General features: G+C 37.7%; 1 protein-coding gene across 1 annotated transcript; it reads right to left on the bottom strand.

Annotated features, from left to right (window-relative positions):
- Nucleotides 1-16,522: 16,522 nt before the first annotated feature.
- LOC110942241 (7-deoxyloganetin glucosyltransferase) lies at nt 16,523-19,395 on the bottom strand. The gene is made up of 2 exons (XM_022183989.2): nt 18,772-19,395; nt 16,523-17,610 (listed from the first exon to the last, which is right to left on the bottom strand). The coding sequence occupies exons 1-2, from the start codon at nt 19,274-19,276 to the stop codon at nt 16,673-16,675; spliced, it is 1,443 nt and encodes a 480-aa protein (XP_022039681.1). The 5' UTR covers nt 19,277-19,395; the 3' UTR covers nt 16,523-16,672.
- Nucleotides 19,396-19,773: the final 378 nt, after the last annotated feature.

Genomic DNA, 19,773 nt, shown 5'->3' on the forward strand with positions numbered 1-19,773 from the left:
CCATGCACAAGGAACGTACCATTGACCACGTTGTTGTCAGCTTGAGCCTGACGTGCATTGATGTTGAAGGTTCTGGCGTGAGCTGCTTGCTGTTGAGGCTGTTGTTGTTGTTGCTGGGGTTGTTGAGCTTCTTGTTTCACCACTCTGTTCGGGCATCGGTTTGCGAAGTGGTTAGGGTCACCACATGCAAAGCAGGTCCGAACATTGTTTGCCGGGGCCTGTGCAGCTTGAGGAGCTTGAGGAGCAGGGAGTAGAGCTTGGTTAACAGCAGCCTGAGCTTGCGTTTGACGGGGACCATAGCGACAACTCGCAGTGAAATGCCCGTAGACGTTACAGTGAGCACAGAATCGGCAGGCCACACCCACTGGGTGATGATAGGAACATGTAGCACAGAGTGGGTGGGGGCCGGTGTACGCACGCTTTGCTGGCGGCGCATTGATCACTGGCGCTGAACGCTGTGGTTGCTGCTGTTGTGGCGGTATTGACTGAAGAGGAGCAGCATTGGTTGTGGCGGCGCAATTCTTGTTCTTCTTTCTTCTTCTCGAAGACTTGGAGGTTTGGGCAGTGGTGTTATCGGTCGATGCGGCAGTAACTTGATGCAGCGATTTGGATGGCTTATCCCAGACGCCAGCCTTAACTCGCTTGTCGTTAATCTCGGCAGCGAGTAGGTAGGTTTCCTCGATCGTTGCGGGCTTGGCGGCGTGAACAAAATCTGCGACACAATCCGGAAGAGCACGGATGTATTTCTTGATGGTCATGTCAGAAGTCTTGACCTGGTCGGGACATATGATACTCAATTGCTTGAAACGGGCGGTGAGACCAGCATTGTCTCCCTCCTTTTGCTTGATACCCCAGAACTCATCCTCCAACTTTTGGCGTTCGTGGGGAGGACAGAACTCGTCCATCATGATCGCTTTCAATTCCTTCCACGTCAGCTCGTATGCAGCGTCGTTCCCGCGCTTGTTCCTTTCTGCGGTCCACCAGTCCAAAGCTCGTGACTGGAAGACACCGGTAGCATTGAGAGTACGGAGGTGATCTGGGCATCCGCTTTGACGAAGGGTGACTTCTACCGAGTCAAACCAATGAAATAGAGCCGTAGGGCCATCTTCACCGGTAAACCCTTTTGGCCCACATGCCTTGAATTGTTTGAAGCTAAAAGTAGCTTTGTTGGGATCTTTGGGCGTGAGGGTTCGGGATTCCTCAGATGACTTGCTTGCGTTCTCGAACACATCGCTGACGGCTTTTGCCAGGGTCTTAGAGATGATAGCGGCCAGACGTCGATCTCTTTTCTCCTGGCGGGTAAGACGCGAGCGTGATCTAGGTTGTCCAGATGACGACATGGTCTGCAATAGACATCGTCACAGGCTCAACACAACGAATTTGAGTCTCACACGTTCTTAGATCTCTAAAGCTTAGAATCACGTCGCATTTCTCGTCACGTATCACACATAGTCACATAAGCACATAATCATAGGGCACATAAGCACAGAAGCAATTAGAGCACATAAGCAATTAAGCAAGTAGAGCACTTAATTTCCTAAACACGTACGCAATTTTTATCACAGAGGCGGTCAGAAAACAGAAACCTATAACCACAAGTCGAGTGTCGTTCGTTTTGCGTATCGGATAGCATCACATTGTATCGTCTATTTTAGTCGTATAGCGTAGCATAGCACACTGGTTTCGTTTAGATCACATCAACAGGGATTTGAATCGAGATAGGATATCAACAAAGGTCACGTAGATTGATAACAAATGGAGTAACCAACAAATCTCAAAACACGTAAACAGGTAATTCATACAAAATCAACAAAACAACACTCAAAATCGGAAAATGGATTGTCTGCGGCTACTAGACTTTGACTAACCATGGCAATTTAACTATTCACAGTTGACTTGTCGTCACTTTCGACTCTAGGGGACATGTTTCTGCCTCGATTCTTGGGCATTATACATGCGCATTCTAGGTCATACTCGTGAGTTCGAGTCGTTGGAGTCCGTCAATTGCCTTGGCGAGATAAAATTAAAGTTGGAATAACTGCCAAGGTTAGGGTTTCACCCCTAGCTTAGCAATTTCTTCCTTGTTTTAAGAAAATTTAGAGGAAGTTTTCATCAATTTATGGGTTTCAGCCCCGAATTTGGTATAACTTTCTCCCGTTTTGTTAGAAAATCGCACAAAATAATCGACAAAAATTTGTAATTTAGGCAGGAATTTGCGGGTTTCACTCCTAATCCCGTCCAAATTACAAAGTTTGGCTCGGAGTTCGGATGTAATGATAGAATAAAAGGAAGCAACATAAAATAAGCACATAAACTTGGTCTCTTGGTTCCTAACTATAGTCTAGGTCTATAAAACAGCGATCCGGACTAGATCGTGTCTAACCTAATTCCCTATAGTTATGGCTCTGATACCAATCTGTCACACCCCAACCGATGGCGGAATCATCGGGGCGCGGCACTGAGCGAAACAGATTGTTCAGAAGTTTCCACAACAACTATCATACAATTCAGTTATATAACACGTCCCATACCGTGTCCCAAATAATAACAAGTTATCATAGAAATCAACCAAACAATATGGGAACTGTTCCGACAACTCAAATTCTTAATTATTACAAACCGAACGTAAATATTGTTTTAAGACCTCTAGACGTTTATCCGTAAATCTTACTGACTACAGGTGCCAGTACAAGATCTACAGATAATTATGGCCCTGGAACAGGTACGTGGACACTGTCCTAAGGTCACTGGCTCCTAGAAGCTTATTATTGCCTCGCTTCCCTAGCACGCTAGTAGCTTAAACACCTGTCACATACGTTAAAATAACAGTCAATACATATAATGTAAAGGTGAGTACACAAGTTTGATACAGCATATAGAGTTCGAATAGTTTACGCATAACCAAGCACGTACACAAGGGCAAACGATGCATGTAAATTATCAACATGGGACCATCGATACCAATGACTTCGGGTTGACTGTCCGAGACAGTTCGCAATACATGATTACCACCGTAATCCATGCAAGTAATTGTCCTTAGCAACCCCCGTGTGAACGGGTGCTGAGTCCAAACTATAGTACTACGTTGCTAAAGCAGGCAGATAGCACTCCACGTGTAAACATAATAAACAGCAATCATTTAGACAAGTAATACATGCAAGTAGGTTAGCGTTCAAATAGTTTGTGTTGCTTGTGATTTTGATAGATTACGTATGTAACACCCAAAAGTGCTGAAAGCAAAAAGGGATCGAGTATACTCACAGTGATTGGTTGTGGATTGAAGGGAGCACTGAGAATAGGTTAGCCTGAATAGTTCGATAACACAACGATGAGTAACGCGGAAAAGTAAACAATGTACTTGGATCGAGTAGGCCATTCGATCGGACAGCAGTTCGATCGAGTGGGCTGTTCGATTGGTTTGAAGGTCCGTTCGAACATCCATTCAATCGGCTGGCTGGCTCGATCGGCTGGTTCCTTCAAGTGGATTGTTTCTTCCTTTGATGTGAAGGATGTGTTTGTGTACGATGGTTTGTACTACCTTTCAAGTTGGCCGATCGAACAGCTGTTCGATCGGTTAGCCCAACCGATCGGTTAGCATTGCATTGTTTTCAAATATGTCACTCGATCGGTTGGCATGTTCGATCGGGTGACATTCCAATGTTTCGAAAAGTCTAAGTGTTTTAAAGTATAGTATCTCATGATCCGAGCAGTAATGATTACAATCGAGTGGCGTAGTCGATCGAACAGTACCTCGTCAATACTACACTTTTGGTGAGTTGGTGGGTCTAAGTGCTAGTCGATCGGTTAGCCTAACCGATCGGCTGGCATAGTCGTTCGGTTGGGCTGTTCGATCGAACAGCCTAGCCGTTCGGCCAGCTTCTCGATTTGGTTAACCTATCACTTAACACTTGTTTCTTCCCGTGAATTGTTGATGTTTTAGAGATATTTTGACTACGAGTTGAACCACCAAGCTGAAGTCCCTATTTAGTCTACTGACTCGAGCAGGAATCACCCAAACTCGGTCAGAGACGGTTTGGAACCCAAGTTTAACGTTTAACCCGGAATCGGTATATCTCTCGGTAGAACCCGAATCTTGAACCATGTGTTCGTTTAGATTGATTTGTAAATCGGTTCAAGCTTCGTTTTCACCGGTTTGAGTGTAAAAGAGTTGAAAGATAGATGAAAACTCATCTTCCAATCCTTTTCTACCGTGAAATGTTAAGATCTTTGGAAGATTTTAGGTTATTTATGTGGAAATCGGTTAGATCTAGCTTATTCATGGTTGAATGAAGTCAAGAACATGAAGTTCTTGATGAACACCAAGAACACCATGATGACATCACTCAAGAACACCTAGATCTTGGTGATTTCATGGATGAAATCCAAGTTTTGAAAGATAGAAAGATGGAGAATCGATTAATGAACAAAAACGTACAAGGATTAGAACGAAATACTTACCGGTTTGAGAGAAATCTGAGATTTAGTGAGAAGAAGAGGCTGGTCGGTCAGAGCTTTTCCAAAAGTGGAAAGCTTGACAAGGACAGCCCTATTTATAGGCTTCCAAAAGAGGAAAGGGTCTGCTGATCGAACAGCATCCCTGATCGAGCAGCTGTCCGATCGAACAGCCTGTTCGATCGGCTAGCCTGTTCGATCAGGTTGCCCTGTTCGATCGGCTTGCCTGGTTTTTGAGTGTTTTGCGATGATTTTCGATATTTCGAGTTCGATGAACGATGATTTGAGGATGATAGAATTCCTAATCAAATTACTTTTAGTTCCAACTACTATATCTACATACAAGCATCCTTACAACCATTTCGGGTTCGATTTCCATTGGGTTTGATTCACCTTTGAGTCTTGATTGATTTGATTGATTCACCACACACCTTAACATAAAAGTAAACATGCACAAGTAACACATAAGGCACACACACACGTATAAAAAGTACAAAAATCCCCACACTTGAGTTCGATGATTGATTTGATTAGCTTGATTACTGATTGACTAGCTTTATTGCGTTGTTACTTCCTACCATCCACAGTTGGTCGTTGATTCACAGTTCGATTATCGGTCGATTAGTTTGATTATACAACACTTACTCCAAATAATACGAAAATCAAAATGAAACTAAAGTGAAATTAATCTTTATTAATCTTTAATTCCAATAACAGTCAACACTTGACTTTGACTTTGACTTTGGAAAACACGGGGTGTTACATGGTAACAGGTTGAAAGGAAATAGGGGCATAAACCAAATAACGGTATGAGTAAAATAAACCGACGTGAAGGTGACATAAGAAGTCATAGAGTCGGAAAGATAATCCGAAAGAAAATGAGTGTAGCCTTAGACTACGGTCAAGGTCAAACGGATAGAAGATGATCCATGGGATTACCATAACCTCCAGAATAGAAACAATGTAAAGGTCTACGGGTCCAAAATGACCATTGGGTCGTAAATACAAAGGAACAAACTATGGGGTCTCACCCTAAAAAGGTGAAGACCTAATAGAATAGTCTACAAGGCTAGGTAAAGGAACCTGCGGCTCGGAAATATAAAGCGTGGGAACCCATTATGATTTCTCGCGTAAAGTGATGACGGAGAAGAATAATCCTTGTCGTCAATTCCTTGAAATGATTAATCGACATATGTTTAAGAGAAAAACATTAAACTAAAATTCAGTTTTAGTAAAGGAACAACATCCTAACAAATATAAATACTAAGAGAGAAGTTAGAAAATGGTTAATACTAAAGAATATAAGTCTTAACGCCGATAGGTGTAAGACGATGCATTCGAAAGAGGACTCATAATAATGAAAAGCTGACAAAAACCTAAACATGATGTGATGTGATCACGGACCCAAGAGTGATACAGAATACAGCCACGCTGTAATATGAGTTACTATATACAAAATGATAAACACGCAAAGGGCCGATGACGGCAATATTGCATACCCGAATGACGAGGTATGAGGCAAAATGGTGACCAATTAGTTTAGGCAATAAAACAAGTTGCAGTCTAAATAACGCCGTGGCCTATGTAGAGCGCTTGTCAATATAAGACTAGCGTTAAGTAAGTATGCTGATGGACTCAGTGACTGGATGGTCAAAAGGCAACCCGGTCAAATAGGCGACAAAGATAGGAAATAGATGATAAAAGGTTATGGTCCAATAGGACATATGCCTAAAAGACGAATATGCCAATATGAATAAAAACCTTATGCCGGAAAAGAAAGAATGCCTTGAAAAAAAAACGAAACTAAGATGGTTAGGTTCAAACCAAAGGCCTACTTAAAGGAGGTTTCGGGGACGAAACCCTTTTTAAGGGGGGTGGACTTGTAACACCCCGAAAATATAAAACTTTATATTAGAATTATAAAGTATAAAATAAATGAGAATGAGCTAACTAGGAATAAATAACCTAGTTAGTTAATTGTCCCGTGTGGAAACATGAATGAATTAGAAATGCCAAGGATATAATCTAAATGGAAGTGAAGGGGCCTATGTCGTTAAAATCTAAACTTATAATACTAAGTTTAATAAAAATAAAAACCAAATACACCATTAAGGTGTCTGGTTCGATCAAAGCAGGAGAAGGGCGACCCCCACTCTCCAAAACCCTAATAACTCACTAATCTCTCAAATTGAAGGCTCAAACCAAGTTAAAATCGAAAATCGAGCGTAGATTACTGATCCTCGTTGCAAGGGGGTTGTAAGGTATGTAAAATTTGATGTTAATTCTTTGTTTGAAATTCTCATGAATTTGGGAAATCCGAAATTTGATGTTGCATGTTTGCTATTTGGATAGAATAGAGATGATATAGTGTCTAGGAGTAAAACCTAGACAATAACATGTGAAGTCATGCCTAAATTCTGCAAATTTCATGAGTACAATTGAAGGTGATAAGTGTTTTTTTAGAATTATGTTAAATACTAGGATTACCTTTGTTAACTTAGTGTATTTGAGCTCTATGGAGCAAATCCAGATTTGGTTAATATGAAAAATTGTCATGAACATGTGAAATAATGTTTAAATTTAGGTTAAGTAGTTAGTCAAGAACTTGACTTTGAATTGTAAGAAATCATGCTCATTAGGTGTTTGATATAATGCCTAAGAGAAGACAAGTGTTGAGTAATTGGACTAAAAACGCATATTTGATTAGTGTGGTAAATTATGCGTTATATACTATAAGAGAGTTCTAAACGTCTATGGTTGAACTCTATAGGCAAGAAAATCGGAACATCAAGTGGACAAGCTAGTGGTGATACGCGCTTGAAAGGAACGCTTTGAAGGTACGTAACTTTCGGTTTCGTTACAATATGCATAAACAATAGTCTTAGAAATGTTGATGAGATTGTAGTGTCGAATGTAAGTTTGGTATGTCATAGAAGTGATGAAGTTCACTCGACGAACCAAACGGGTCAAAAAGTTAGTTAGGTATGTTGGTTGACGATATGGCTAATTAGTTATTTTGGAATGTAAATAAAGTGATGTAGCTCACTAGATAAAGAAATGGGTTAAATGTTAGTTAGAACAAGTTTGGTATGTTGTAAAATGGTGGTTCCCATTAAACAACCAAACGGGTCAAATAATGATCGAATTTTGTAGTGTTGAAGTGATTAAAACATCACTTATTAAAATTGAGTTATAAAAACGTAATCCATGGAATGGACGTGATACGCTAAGATTGACAAGCCCGGGAATGGGTAATTATGGTTAGAAACCAATGTCGATGAATTACCCAAATATGTAACTTGACCCGTTACATTTAACAACATGTTGTTAAAGTATGCGTAGTTGCATTGTAGATTAGAAGTTGTGTTGATTTTAGTGACCATGATCGTTACTTGAATTAATAGGGTTAGAATTGATAAAGAACCGTTTGGTAGTCATCATATTGGAGGATTCCCACAAGATGAGCCAACGGGTCGAATAATAGTGTAAATTGTAGTATTAGTGTTTCAATTCGTTAGCAAAGGCGACATTAATCACAAGAGCATTAAACCATGGGATTGGTAAGGAAATGAAAGTGATGCTAATCCCTGGATGATGGGCATAAGGCGCCATAGGCTTACTAGCGAAATGGTAGTAAAAAGGGTAAAGTTAGAACAGGTCGAATAAATGCATAGTGACATTTAGTCGTTCGGCCCGTAGATTGAATTTTCGGTATGATAATTGTAATGGGCACGTCGGTAATGAATTTACAGACGGATAGGAAAAAGAATCACCTAAAACAGACTTACGAGTCAAAAGTTATGGCCAAACGAAGTTGACAATCTGAATTTCCGGAGCTGGTAGCAAATGCAGGTCACAAACCTGCACTTGCTGGAAAAGTGTTTCCCCCGCGCCACGCGGTAGGATCCTTTAGATCCCCTTGACACGCGACATGTGCCACGACACGCGGCAGGGTAACTTTTGAAATTTTATTTTATTTTTCATGTTTCGATGTCGGAACTTGCTTACATGTACTATATCAATGTCAAAACTAACATTCTTAGTGGTTTTGACCTTAGGTGACAATGGGGATCTTACGGATGACGATCAAGCAAGTTTTTGAAGAACCGAACACACTTTTGAAGCTTCCGCGATATCTATCTTTAATAGACTATGTTTTTTTTTGGGATGTAAACAAGTTGCTAAACAACTTATGAATATTTGAATTAGTCCGTAGTTGACTAATGTTTTGTTACTTTAAAACTTTACCTTTTAACTTATGTTTTAATTGGACGTCTCTAAAAAAAAAGATAAATCATATGAATTATTATTAAATTCAAATAGTAATTATACGGGTGTTACAGAAACCCAGCTCCCTCGTGTGACGTGTGACCGCGCGCCCCCGCGCGTCGTGGAAGGTTTATGTGTCTCCCTCCCGTGACGCTCCAATTTACATCCAATTCGGTCTAGACCCAATTTTATTCTTTAGAGATTTATTCCTCTGCAATCCAATTCAAATCCAATTTGGTCCAGACCCAATTCTATTCTTTTGAGGTTTATTCCTCTACAATCTTTTAAACTACAACCCACTACGCGGGCCCATATTTCTTGAGTTTTTCGCTCCTACTATTCGGTTTGGGTTTATTACCCAACCGACCCGTTAGGAGACATTATGCATTCTAGTTCATGCCTCTTACTTTCTTATCATGGTTTTTTTATCATTTCTACCAACCACAACCCCTATTATGGTTGGTTACATTAGGCAAAACCTAATTAAGCCCATATTACCTTCCGTTACGATGCTTTACCCAAACGGCCCATTATGAGACTTTAAGTCTTTTTAGGTCAAGTTTCTCATATTTAATTACAAGGAGGATCACTCGAACATAGGACTCCTTATCTAATCTACCCTTGGAGGTAGTTCACCCAAACCCATTATCCGAGGGTGTTTTAGTCAAATTTACGACCTTCTTGCAAGCCGACGAACTTTTAAAAAAGGCTAGATGAAAAATAGCACTCACGTTTAGCTTGTTATCCTATAAAGATTATTGATGTCCCTAAGAACACAAAGATTTCCAAAGGCCTAGTATTTAATAACTCATGTAATCATATATTTTCGCATCATAAACGTATTCTTGGCTCTAACGACATTTTACCCAATTACTAGAAATACCACACTTGAGACGATCTATTATCCAATTCTGACCTAACCATCTTTAGTCAGGCCATAGGCCTTTACCGTAAGTATCACCCAATACATATACCTGGCGGGGTCAAGTAATGAACCGTCATCAATACCTTGTGAATCTTTTCGCTGGTTCATGACAATGCATGCTCGCACATTATGCTTACCATAAGTATGAGACGTAACAAGACAAAACATTAAATATCATATTCAAATGACGATAACACCACCATTTGACCCGTATGACCCGGTTGTCCATTTGACCCATTCTTAGCTTACCCTTTAGGTGTCTCAACCTAACCAGGTATTGTTCACTGCCACAAGGGTGCTTACTAATCATCTTACCCATTTGATCTGTTATGGTTTACACCATTGGGCCTTATTTCAAAAATTCATTGTTTGGTCACTAATATGTGATTACCTACCCTTTTACTCGTTTGACCCGTTATGATTCACATCATTGGGTTCTATTTCTAAAATTCATTAGTCTATCACCAAATATGGCTACTTACCATTTCACTCGTTTGACCCGTTATGGTTTACACCATAGGGCCTTATTTTTAAAATTCATTGGTCTATCACCAAAATATCAAAGTATGGCTACTTATCATTTTACTCGTTTGACCCGTCATGGTTTACACCATAGGATATTATTTAAAAAAAAATCATTGGTTTATCACAAAAATATGGTTACTTAAGATTTTACTCGTTTGACCCGTTATGATTTACCCCATAAAGTCTTATTTAAAAACAAACATTGGTTATCACCAAAATATGGTTCATCATAGTTCTACTCCTTTTAACTCGTTATGGTTTTTGCCATAAGTTCACATCTTAACAATTCTCATTAATCACCAAAATACTTTCTATCACACATGTTGTGCCTCTATTCTAGGAGTTGTAAGTTTTACTTACCTTTCGTCCGTTCGAGCCTCTCCGTTCATTTGACCTGTTTGACCCATTCCTTTCCAAGCTCGCACTTAACTTGTCAAGAGTCAAACTATCACTCTTTACATCATTATCAATCTCCATGGAAACACCCCATTTGTTACAACTCCACCAGCAACTCATTTGTTGATCCGCGAAAAACGGCCAACAAATCATTGGCACGCCATTAGAAATGCTTTCGAGCATTGAGTTCCATCCACCATGCGTTGAATACCCTCCAATTGACGGGTGATCTAAAACTTCTTCCCATAACAAGTAGGGATGGCAATGGCTCGGGTTTGGGGCGGGTTTAGGTAATCCCAACCCCGAACCCGATTAGATAAGCTTGTCCCAAACCCGTTCCAAAACCCGTCGGGTTTCTAGCATGTAAATACCCATCGGGTATCGGGTATACCCGCGGGTTTTGGGTAACCCATTAATTTTAAAAAGTTTACCCGTTGGGTATACCCGACCCAAAACCCATCGGGTAACTACTGATTAGTTACATTTAGTATTATCACTAAAGAAATATATCAAATAACTATAATGTATACGGGATAAAATACCTATGTGTATAAAAAAAGGATGTACTATATATTTTCATATTTAAAAATATAAAAGAAATTATATCGGGTATACAATCAGGTAAACGGGTTTACTTTATCGGGTAATTGGGTCGGGTATACGGGTATATCACCAAATCCCAAACTTGTGAAAAAAATAAAAACTCGTCCCAACCCCGTCCCAAACCCGATTTGCCGACCCCAAACCCGTCCCAGATGTGTCGGGTTTTGAGTTTACCCATCGGGTTCGGGTTCGATTGTCATCCCTAATAACAAGGAGGATACATTGATGCAAGTGAATCTAAAACATCATGTTCTAGTGCATCAAAAGTGTTGAAAATGATGGCCGAAGCTCTTTTCGCTCTCTCTAATGAAAGGAGGAGTATCTTTTAAACGTATACCCGACATGGTTGGGATACAATCTACAACTGTATCCAAATAACCATTTACTAAATAACTAGGATCTGTAGACCAAAGAAAAATAAAGTTATCAACATTAACGACTTTACTTATAAAGAATAAGTTGAAGCTTGTGGTCACTATTTAAGGGGCCACAGTTATTTTTAGTGTTTGACTACATTTACTTAGTATTAGAGTTCTTCTTTCCAATCACAACTCACTCAGCTTTCAGTCTATCAAAGTTTCTGGTGGAATTGCATGATTTTATGGCTTTTACATTCATGTCATCTTTGATATTTTCATGTTCTTTTCCTCTTGTATCATAAAAACCTTATCGCTTATGTTCGTAAACCGTGCACGACTCATTAAATGTGCATATACTTATTACTCCAATAATAAGTTGGAAATTATGATGACTCTTTACATTGACAACCACAAAATAAATAAGCACATGTGGTATTGAATTTCAAATTTTGCTGTATTGACAACCACAAAATAAGTAAGCACATGTGGTATTACTTTTTTTTAAGAGTGATAATGTTTTAACTTATTGTGAGAGACATCTCGCACCCTTCTAAATAGAGGGCCCTAACTCTACTCTGGATAAATAAGCATATGTGGTATTGAATTTAAAATTTTGTTGTGTGTTGTATATTTGGGGTCCCACTTGGTACACTTTGCTCGCCTAGTCACCAACGTTGTCTGTGTTCATAGAGCGTAGGTGGTCTTTCGCCATTGGATTTGTCTGGGTTACTGGATTGTATAGTATTCGTTAGGCATTAAGAAAAAGTTGTAACTACTTTTCAGTTTCATTTTCAGTTTTACTTTAGAATTTATTGTGAGAAAATAGTTTCATTTTCGGTTTTACTTTAGAATTTATTGTGAGAAAATGTTTGAAATAAGTTTTTTTTGAAAGGTGTGAATTATTCGCGAATGTCGGGAGGTCTAGCATACGTTGTCTTAACCGGGTCCGTGATAGAGAGCCCTCTCGCATAATAGATCCCCAATTTAAACCCCTCAATGAGAAATCCCTATCCCCTATACTCGAATTTGAGACCTGGAAGGGAAAACTCACCCAAATCCATTATAGATGAAACTTAAATACCCGTGACCGCTACTGGATCAGTAAATGGTTGTCTGAAATAAGTGTTTCTGGCGAGTATAAACAACATTCTATGGAGAGAGGAAAAAAGGCTTGCAAGAAGTCCCATAATGTATCGCATTAAATTATATTTTCTTTGTTATCAATAATAATTGTAAAAAAAAAATAAAAAAAAGAAAATTAGAAAATTAAAAAATAATTAGCGAGCCGACACGATTGAGCTCGAGTTGGCTTGAAGAGCCGACCTTGAGTTCCACTTTTTAGCTTCATAAAATTAATGAGCCGAGCCATGGAAGGCAATAGCATAAGTATTTATGCAGAATTCACTTAAAGTTAATTTTGTACTGAATTTCTCTCATGTGTGTTGTAAGAATATATTAATATGTAAATTTTTAATTGTTGCAAGTATGATATACATGTAAAAATAGATTTGTAAACGAATCGAATGTTTATAAACAGTTTGTGAACTTGTTCGGCAGAAAGTTCATTTATGTTCGTTTAATTAATAAACGAACATGAACAAATTTCTTGTTCGTTTAATTAAACGGATAAACATGAACACACATTTTGCTCGTTCATCTTTGTACGTTTTGTTCATCTTTGTACGTGATCATTCGTTTATGTTCGTGAACACCCATTTATGTTTATGAACAAATTCCTAAGTAAAATAGATTAATTTTGTTTTCTAAATTCTAAACGAATTCACTAAAAAGAGTTTGTATCTTCCGCTCAGTCACCACCATCATTAGCGTCATATGACATATCATATCCACTTTTGCCATGGATGCCTCGTCGATATCATCGTCACAAACACCACTCCCCTTGATGCTGTTGCCGCAACCGTCACTCCCTTTGACATAACTAGTTTACATAAAAGAAATTATTTATTCAAATCATTTATTTATTGATTTTCTTAACTTTGCTAAAACCAGGGGCGGACTTACCCCTAGCCTAAGGTGGGTGGGCGCACCCCCAGGAAAAAAAAATTTTAGTGCTATTTTCCGTTGAAAATCCCGTTCGCACCCCTTGGATTTTTTCGTCCGCACCCCTTGAATTTTTTCATCCACACCCGTTGGAATTTTTTGTCCACACACCTTAGGTAAAAAATATTATCGATTTATATTTTAAACTTTTTTAGTAAACTCTAATTAAAAAAAACTACCTAAATTATATAAACTTATACTACCCAACTTAACCCAAATACCCAATACCTTAACCCACTATTTCATTAAACATAATTAACCCACTAATTACTAGCCCATTAACCAAACTCAACTTAAGTTCAAACTATAATAATTAAAATACGCGCAATAGTCCCTTAGAATTCCTCCCGCCCTCCCTCTCTTGGGTCGTCTCCTACCAGCGATCATCGAACACAACAGCAACCACAAAAGCACGTCATCAGCAGCCGCGAACCACCGCCGTCCGACACCAAAGGGTAACAAAATTCTTAAATAGGTTTGAAATTTCATGTGTTTTGACGTTGTTTATGGTCGTTTAGATGATTTTTAGTGTGATTATGTTGTTTAGATGATTTTTAGGGTGATTATGTTTAGATGATTTTTAGGGTGATTACACACGATTTCTAGGTTGAAAATTAAAATTGAAACATTATGTTATGGAGCGATGAACTTATGGATCAATTTGTTTGTGATAGGAACCATGAGTAGGGACATTATGACGCAATTTCTTTTGTTTTACATGACTCGACACGACACGACCCGATACGAACCGATTTTTTTACTTATATACCTATGGGCCTAAAATTTTTAAAAATGTTCTGCACCCCTATGGAAAAATTCTTGGGTCCGCCACTGGCTGCAACGTCACTCCCTTTGTCATAACTACTTTACATAAAAAAAAATTTATTCGAATCATTTATTTTATAAACTGATTTTCTTATTTATAAATAAAATGGTTTGTATAACTATATTTGTTTGTCCATATATATTGTCGTTATCACATAAAAAAATAAATTAAAAAAATCATGGGGTCAGTTGAAATCTACGGCAAATTCCTCATCAATACGGCAATTTCATTTCCTCATCAGTACGGCAATTTCAATTTGGGATAGATGTAGATGACTGGATAGGATTGGTTGCATAGTGGCCATTAATGGCATATATCCTGATATATGATTTTGGGTGATATAGAGCATTTCAAAGGGTTTTGCTGTAGTTTTCGTATAAGACAAAAAAGAAGGAAAACCTTGAAATGAGTTTTCAAGATTTAGTTCAGGCTCACTCAAGTTATCACATACAAAAATTGTATGTTCTCTTTAAAAAATAAATATGCAATATCTGTTGTTACAACAAATTCGTTAGGCGCTTCTAGGCCGGTCGACTAAGGAGTTGCGAGTACTCGGCCTAGGCGGAGAGTACTATTAGAGTATCCGGACTTGTTAAATTATAAAGACATTAGTTTTCGAGAAATTATATATATGTCAAATATTATAAGTTTACTAATATTTATAACAAAATACGTGAATATCAATACAAATAAATAATACATGTTCAAATAGAGTACTTTTTTTTATATCGTAAACTATAGTGAGTGTCGGTACTGTACCAGTATTGTGACGAACCGAATTGATATCGCCCCAACAATATCGGTACCACGTTGATTCCAACTAAACAAGATATTCACTTTTATGGTTTTCTATAGATATAAACATGTGTCCATATCCATTTGGGCATATCATGTTTTTTTAGCTTTTATCTTTCAGTTGTTATAACAATTGTTAGTACCATTTGTTAACTCTAAATGTTGATTTTTACAAATTCATTAGATATTGTACATCAAACCTCTTGTTCTTACACCCCACAAGAGAATGGGTTGGTTGAACAAAAACATAGGCATTTACTCAATATTGCCAGAGCTTTCTTTACTTTTTCAGGCTAATATTTCTTTAAGATTAATTAATAGAACACCTTCCTCTATTTTAAATGGTAGATCTGCCTATGTGCTCTTGTTTGGTTTTGAACCCTCATTAAGTCACTTAAGAGTATTTAGATGTTTATATTTTTGCATTATGTTAACAAATAATGATAAGTCTGAAGAAAGGGCAAAAAAAAATGTGTTTTTATGGGGTATTCTAATTTGAAAAAGAGATATAAAGTTTGGATGAAAAAAGGTTTGTATTCTCTAGAGATGTTAACTTTTATGAATATGTTTTTCCATAAAAAAATAAACGTATGAAACTTCTGCCGATTTTAAAAATAGAAAGGATGTTAACACTTCAAATTTTTCAATCTTTATGACTCTTTAAGTGACCATACACCCAATGATGAAAAAAGAGGGTAGTAGATGATTTTAGCACTACTGATAGTCAGCAACTAGGTGATTCTTCTAGAATTGTAGTGACTACTGATGCACAACATCCATCAACTGAAATAGGCAGGGCGGAGCAACAACGTCATACAGTGGCTGTTGATGAACTTGTGAGTTGTGATGGTTGACGGTCCTAGTCATGAGCAAGAAGAATCAAGCTTATCTGAGGGTGTCACTAATGGAGAACAAAATGTTAGGAAGTCGTCTAGAATAACTAGTGTTACTAAAAAATTCACTTTTTTATTGAGCATATCACGATAGTGTTTTATTGAAGTTTTCTCTTTCGTATGTTATAGTGAGTGTTGGTACTGTAACAAACCAAGTCAACAATGACCGAATTCCCGCCTCATCATGTGGGGGAATCTCACTGGTTATATCTAATGATATAAATAATTCACTTGATCAACATATGTCATTCTGTCCATGAGACTGTCAAGATAGGTAGAATTGTTCCTAATCATTTCTTTAAAAAATACCAATCTCTAAGGATATTCACAAGAATAACAATTTTGAAGTTCTTTACTCCGCAATACCCTAAATATGGAGGATATGAAGTTTTAAAAAACTGCATAAGAGATCTAGGTATAAGAAGAATGTGGTAAAGGATGTTATTAGTGACGCATGAAAATACTTTTCATATCACCTTATGATACAAATAAAAAATAAAATACATTTTTTTTGCATCTCTATTAGAGCATAGCATAAGCACAAAAGCATAAAAAAATAGATTACAAATCATTTTGAAAATGTATGCATTAGTTGAACTACTTTCTCCAAATTAGTCATGGATGACCCTGAAGGAGCAATACATGCCTCCTGAGCTTTGTTCTTCAAGTCAATGACATTCTTCCTTATTTCCCTCCCTTTTTCTCCTTTCATTAACTCAACCACTAGTTTTGAGACTTCATCACTCTTTACATTATTGTCAATCTCCGTGGCAACACCCCATTTGTTGCAACTCCACCAGCAATTCGTTTGTTGGTCCGCGAAAAACGGCCAACATATCATTGGCACGCCACTAGAAATGCTTTCAAGTGTCGAGTTCCATCCACTGTGCGTTAAAAACCCTCCAATTGACGGGTGATTTAGAACTTCTTCTTGGGGACACCATCCAACCAACATCCCTCTATCACTTGTTTCGGTTACAAACTCTGGTGGGAGCATAGCATTATCACCAATGACAAGGTCAGGCCGTATTATCCACAAAAATGAATAATTACTCTTTGCTAGTCCCCAACAAAATTCGACTAGTTGTTGAGGCGTCATCACTGCAATGCTACCAAAATTCACATAAATAACAGACGATGGTGCTTGGGAGTCTAACCATTTTAGACATTCAGGTTCCTCTTTCCAAAGGTTTGATTTGAAAGATGCAAGAGATTTATCAGCAATATTTTTCTCGAGTAGATGTAAAGGGCCAATCCCATAACAAGGAGGATACATTGATGAAAGTGAATCTAAAACATCATGTTCTAGTGCATCAAAAGTGTTGAAAATGATGGCTGAAGCTCTTTTCGCTCTCTCTACTTGTAAACATAAAAATCGAACCATGTACTCATCGCCAGGGTAGATAATTCTAATGAAAGGAGGGAAATCTTTTAGACGTATACCCGGCATGGTCGGGATACAATCTACAACTGTATCCAAGTAACCATTTACTAAATAACTTGGATCTGTAGATAAAAGAAAGATGAAGTTATTAGCCTTCAGATGTGACTTAAGTTATAAAAAAATAAGTTACCTTGTGGTCCATATTTTAGGGGCCTCATTTTTTTAGTGTTTGGCTACGTTCATTTCGTATTACATTTCTTCTCTTTAATCACAACTCTCTCAGCCCTTGGTCTCTCAAAGTTTATTTTGGGATTGTGTGATTTTATGACTTTTAAAAATCGTATATAAAATGTGTGTCTATCATATTCCCATATTTTAAAACCCTAAGCAAAAAATATTTATCAGCCCTGATCTTAGAATTTGGTTTAGACCCCAAAGTGATTAAACTAACCCTATTAGCTTTATGTATGTTACTTCGTTTAAGGTACCATTTGCTTCCTATTTTCTAGCTTATGTATTAAAAATGTAAACTTTAATGAAAGGCTTGTTTACTTTAAGGCTAAAGTAGCTTCTTATTAACACCCATTTAAAACTTTTTGTAAATGTGGCATGTACACATATAGCACACTTAAACAAAACTAAAATATGTCAATTAGTAAACCTTTCGGGATGGAAATATGACCTGTCAATTAATGTTTTGCTAGACAATCAATTTAAAAAGGGTGTTAATATTCCCATCCCCCCCCCCTCTCTCTATATATATAGATATAGATATATATAGAGCGAGATAGAGTTAAAAAAAAATGTGGAAATAAGATTAGTGGTGTGGGAATAAGATATAGAGTGAAGAAAGTTTTAGTTTTTATGATGACATGGGTTATTTCTCTCCATAACTTACTAATTACCATTGAAGTTATATGCCTAAAAAAACCGGTTCATACCTGCCAAACAAACCGTACACGACTCATTGAAAATGCATATAACTTCAATAGTAAGTTAGCAATTACGATCACACAATGTCTTTACATTACAACCACAAAACAAATGAGCACATGTGGTATTAAATTTCAAATTTGCTGTTTAGGTTGTACCTACTTTTCAATTTTTACTTTCAAGTTTATTGTGAGAAAAAGTTTGAAAGTTTATTCAAAACAAATCATATAACGTATCATTTGTACTGAATTCCCATCATGTGTGTTAGAAGAATATATTGATATGTAAAAATTTCAATTGTTGCAAGTATAAATTGATATACATGTAAACAAAAAATTGGAGCAAATTACCTTTAAGAGGCATCAACTCTTTTTCCAACAGATTTGTAAATTGATTGTAACATATTAAAGAACCAGTACCACTGGTCCAGAGAAGAATCTCCGGGATACCGAGTTCTTCGGCCGCAGCTAGGGTGAAGCCCATAAGCAAGTCCGACACGATGCAAGTCACCGGTGCATAAGAGGCATTCACTTTGGTCACGAGACTTTTAAACGGACCCAAACAAGTTTCCTCAACAGATTTGGCCAGAGACGGGATCTCTTGTGTGGCGTTTGTGTTTTCGGGTGGTGGAAGGCCATCGGGGATGGTCTCGAACCGAAAGGAAGGAAGGCCATGTAGGGCTTCAAGCCCTTGTGATCTAAGTAGGCGTTGGTGGTTAAACTCGGTGTTGACAAAAGTGATAAGAAAACCTTTTGAATGGAGGATTTTGGCTAGTTTTAGCATAGGATTTATGTGGCCTTGAAGCGGGGCTGGTATGCACAATGCATGTGGCTTTTTCTCTAGATTCGAACCCATGGAACCTTTTCAATTCCACACTTGGGTTAGTGTGGCATATACCCCTTTTTATAGGCAAATAGTGAACCCAACCAACCACATGCGATTTAATTGCATTGCCTACTAACGAACAATTATCTATATTTTATGAATAATAGTGAACCCCTTTTTATAGGCAAACAATGAACAATTATATTTTATGAATAAGGTTAATTATCTAATGCTATGATTAGTAACTCCTATGTATTACAATTACACTATTTGTACTTTATATTTGTATCGAATTGCAATATAGACCCTTTAACTTCAATAACTACAGTCATAATCTTTTATTTGTAAAACTCATTGCACCCTACGTCCTTTGATCCTAACCAAGGCTTTACCGTCGTGAATGGATCACCCCATTAGTTCAACATAGCGATTTACATGAAATACATTTGAAGCATCCCTATGAATAGTAACTACTATATATTAAAGGGTAAATTACACTTTTCGTTCTTTATGTTTGTATCAAATTG

The sequence above is a fragment of the Helianthus annuus genome, chromosome 5 (genome assembly GCF_002127325.2).
Source record: "Helianthus annuus cultivar XRQ/B chromosome 5, HanXRQr2.0-SUNRISE, whole genome shotgun sequence".
NCBI classification, from domain to species: Eukaryota; Viridiplantae; Streptophyta; class Magnoliopsida; order Asterales; family Asteraceae; genus Helianthus; species Helianthus annuus.

Excerpts from the sequence above, each read along its gene's own strand:
- LOC110942241 (XM_022183989.2), bottom strand. The coding sequence starts at position 19,276 with ATGGGTTCGAATCTAGAGAAAAAGCCACATGCATTGTGCATACCAGCC. Across the intron at positions 17,611-18,771 it reads AGAGTTGATGCCTCTTAAAG|ATCCAAGTTATTTAGTAAAT; the intron begins GTAATTTGCTCC and ends TTTTATCTACAG.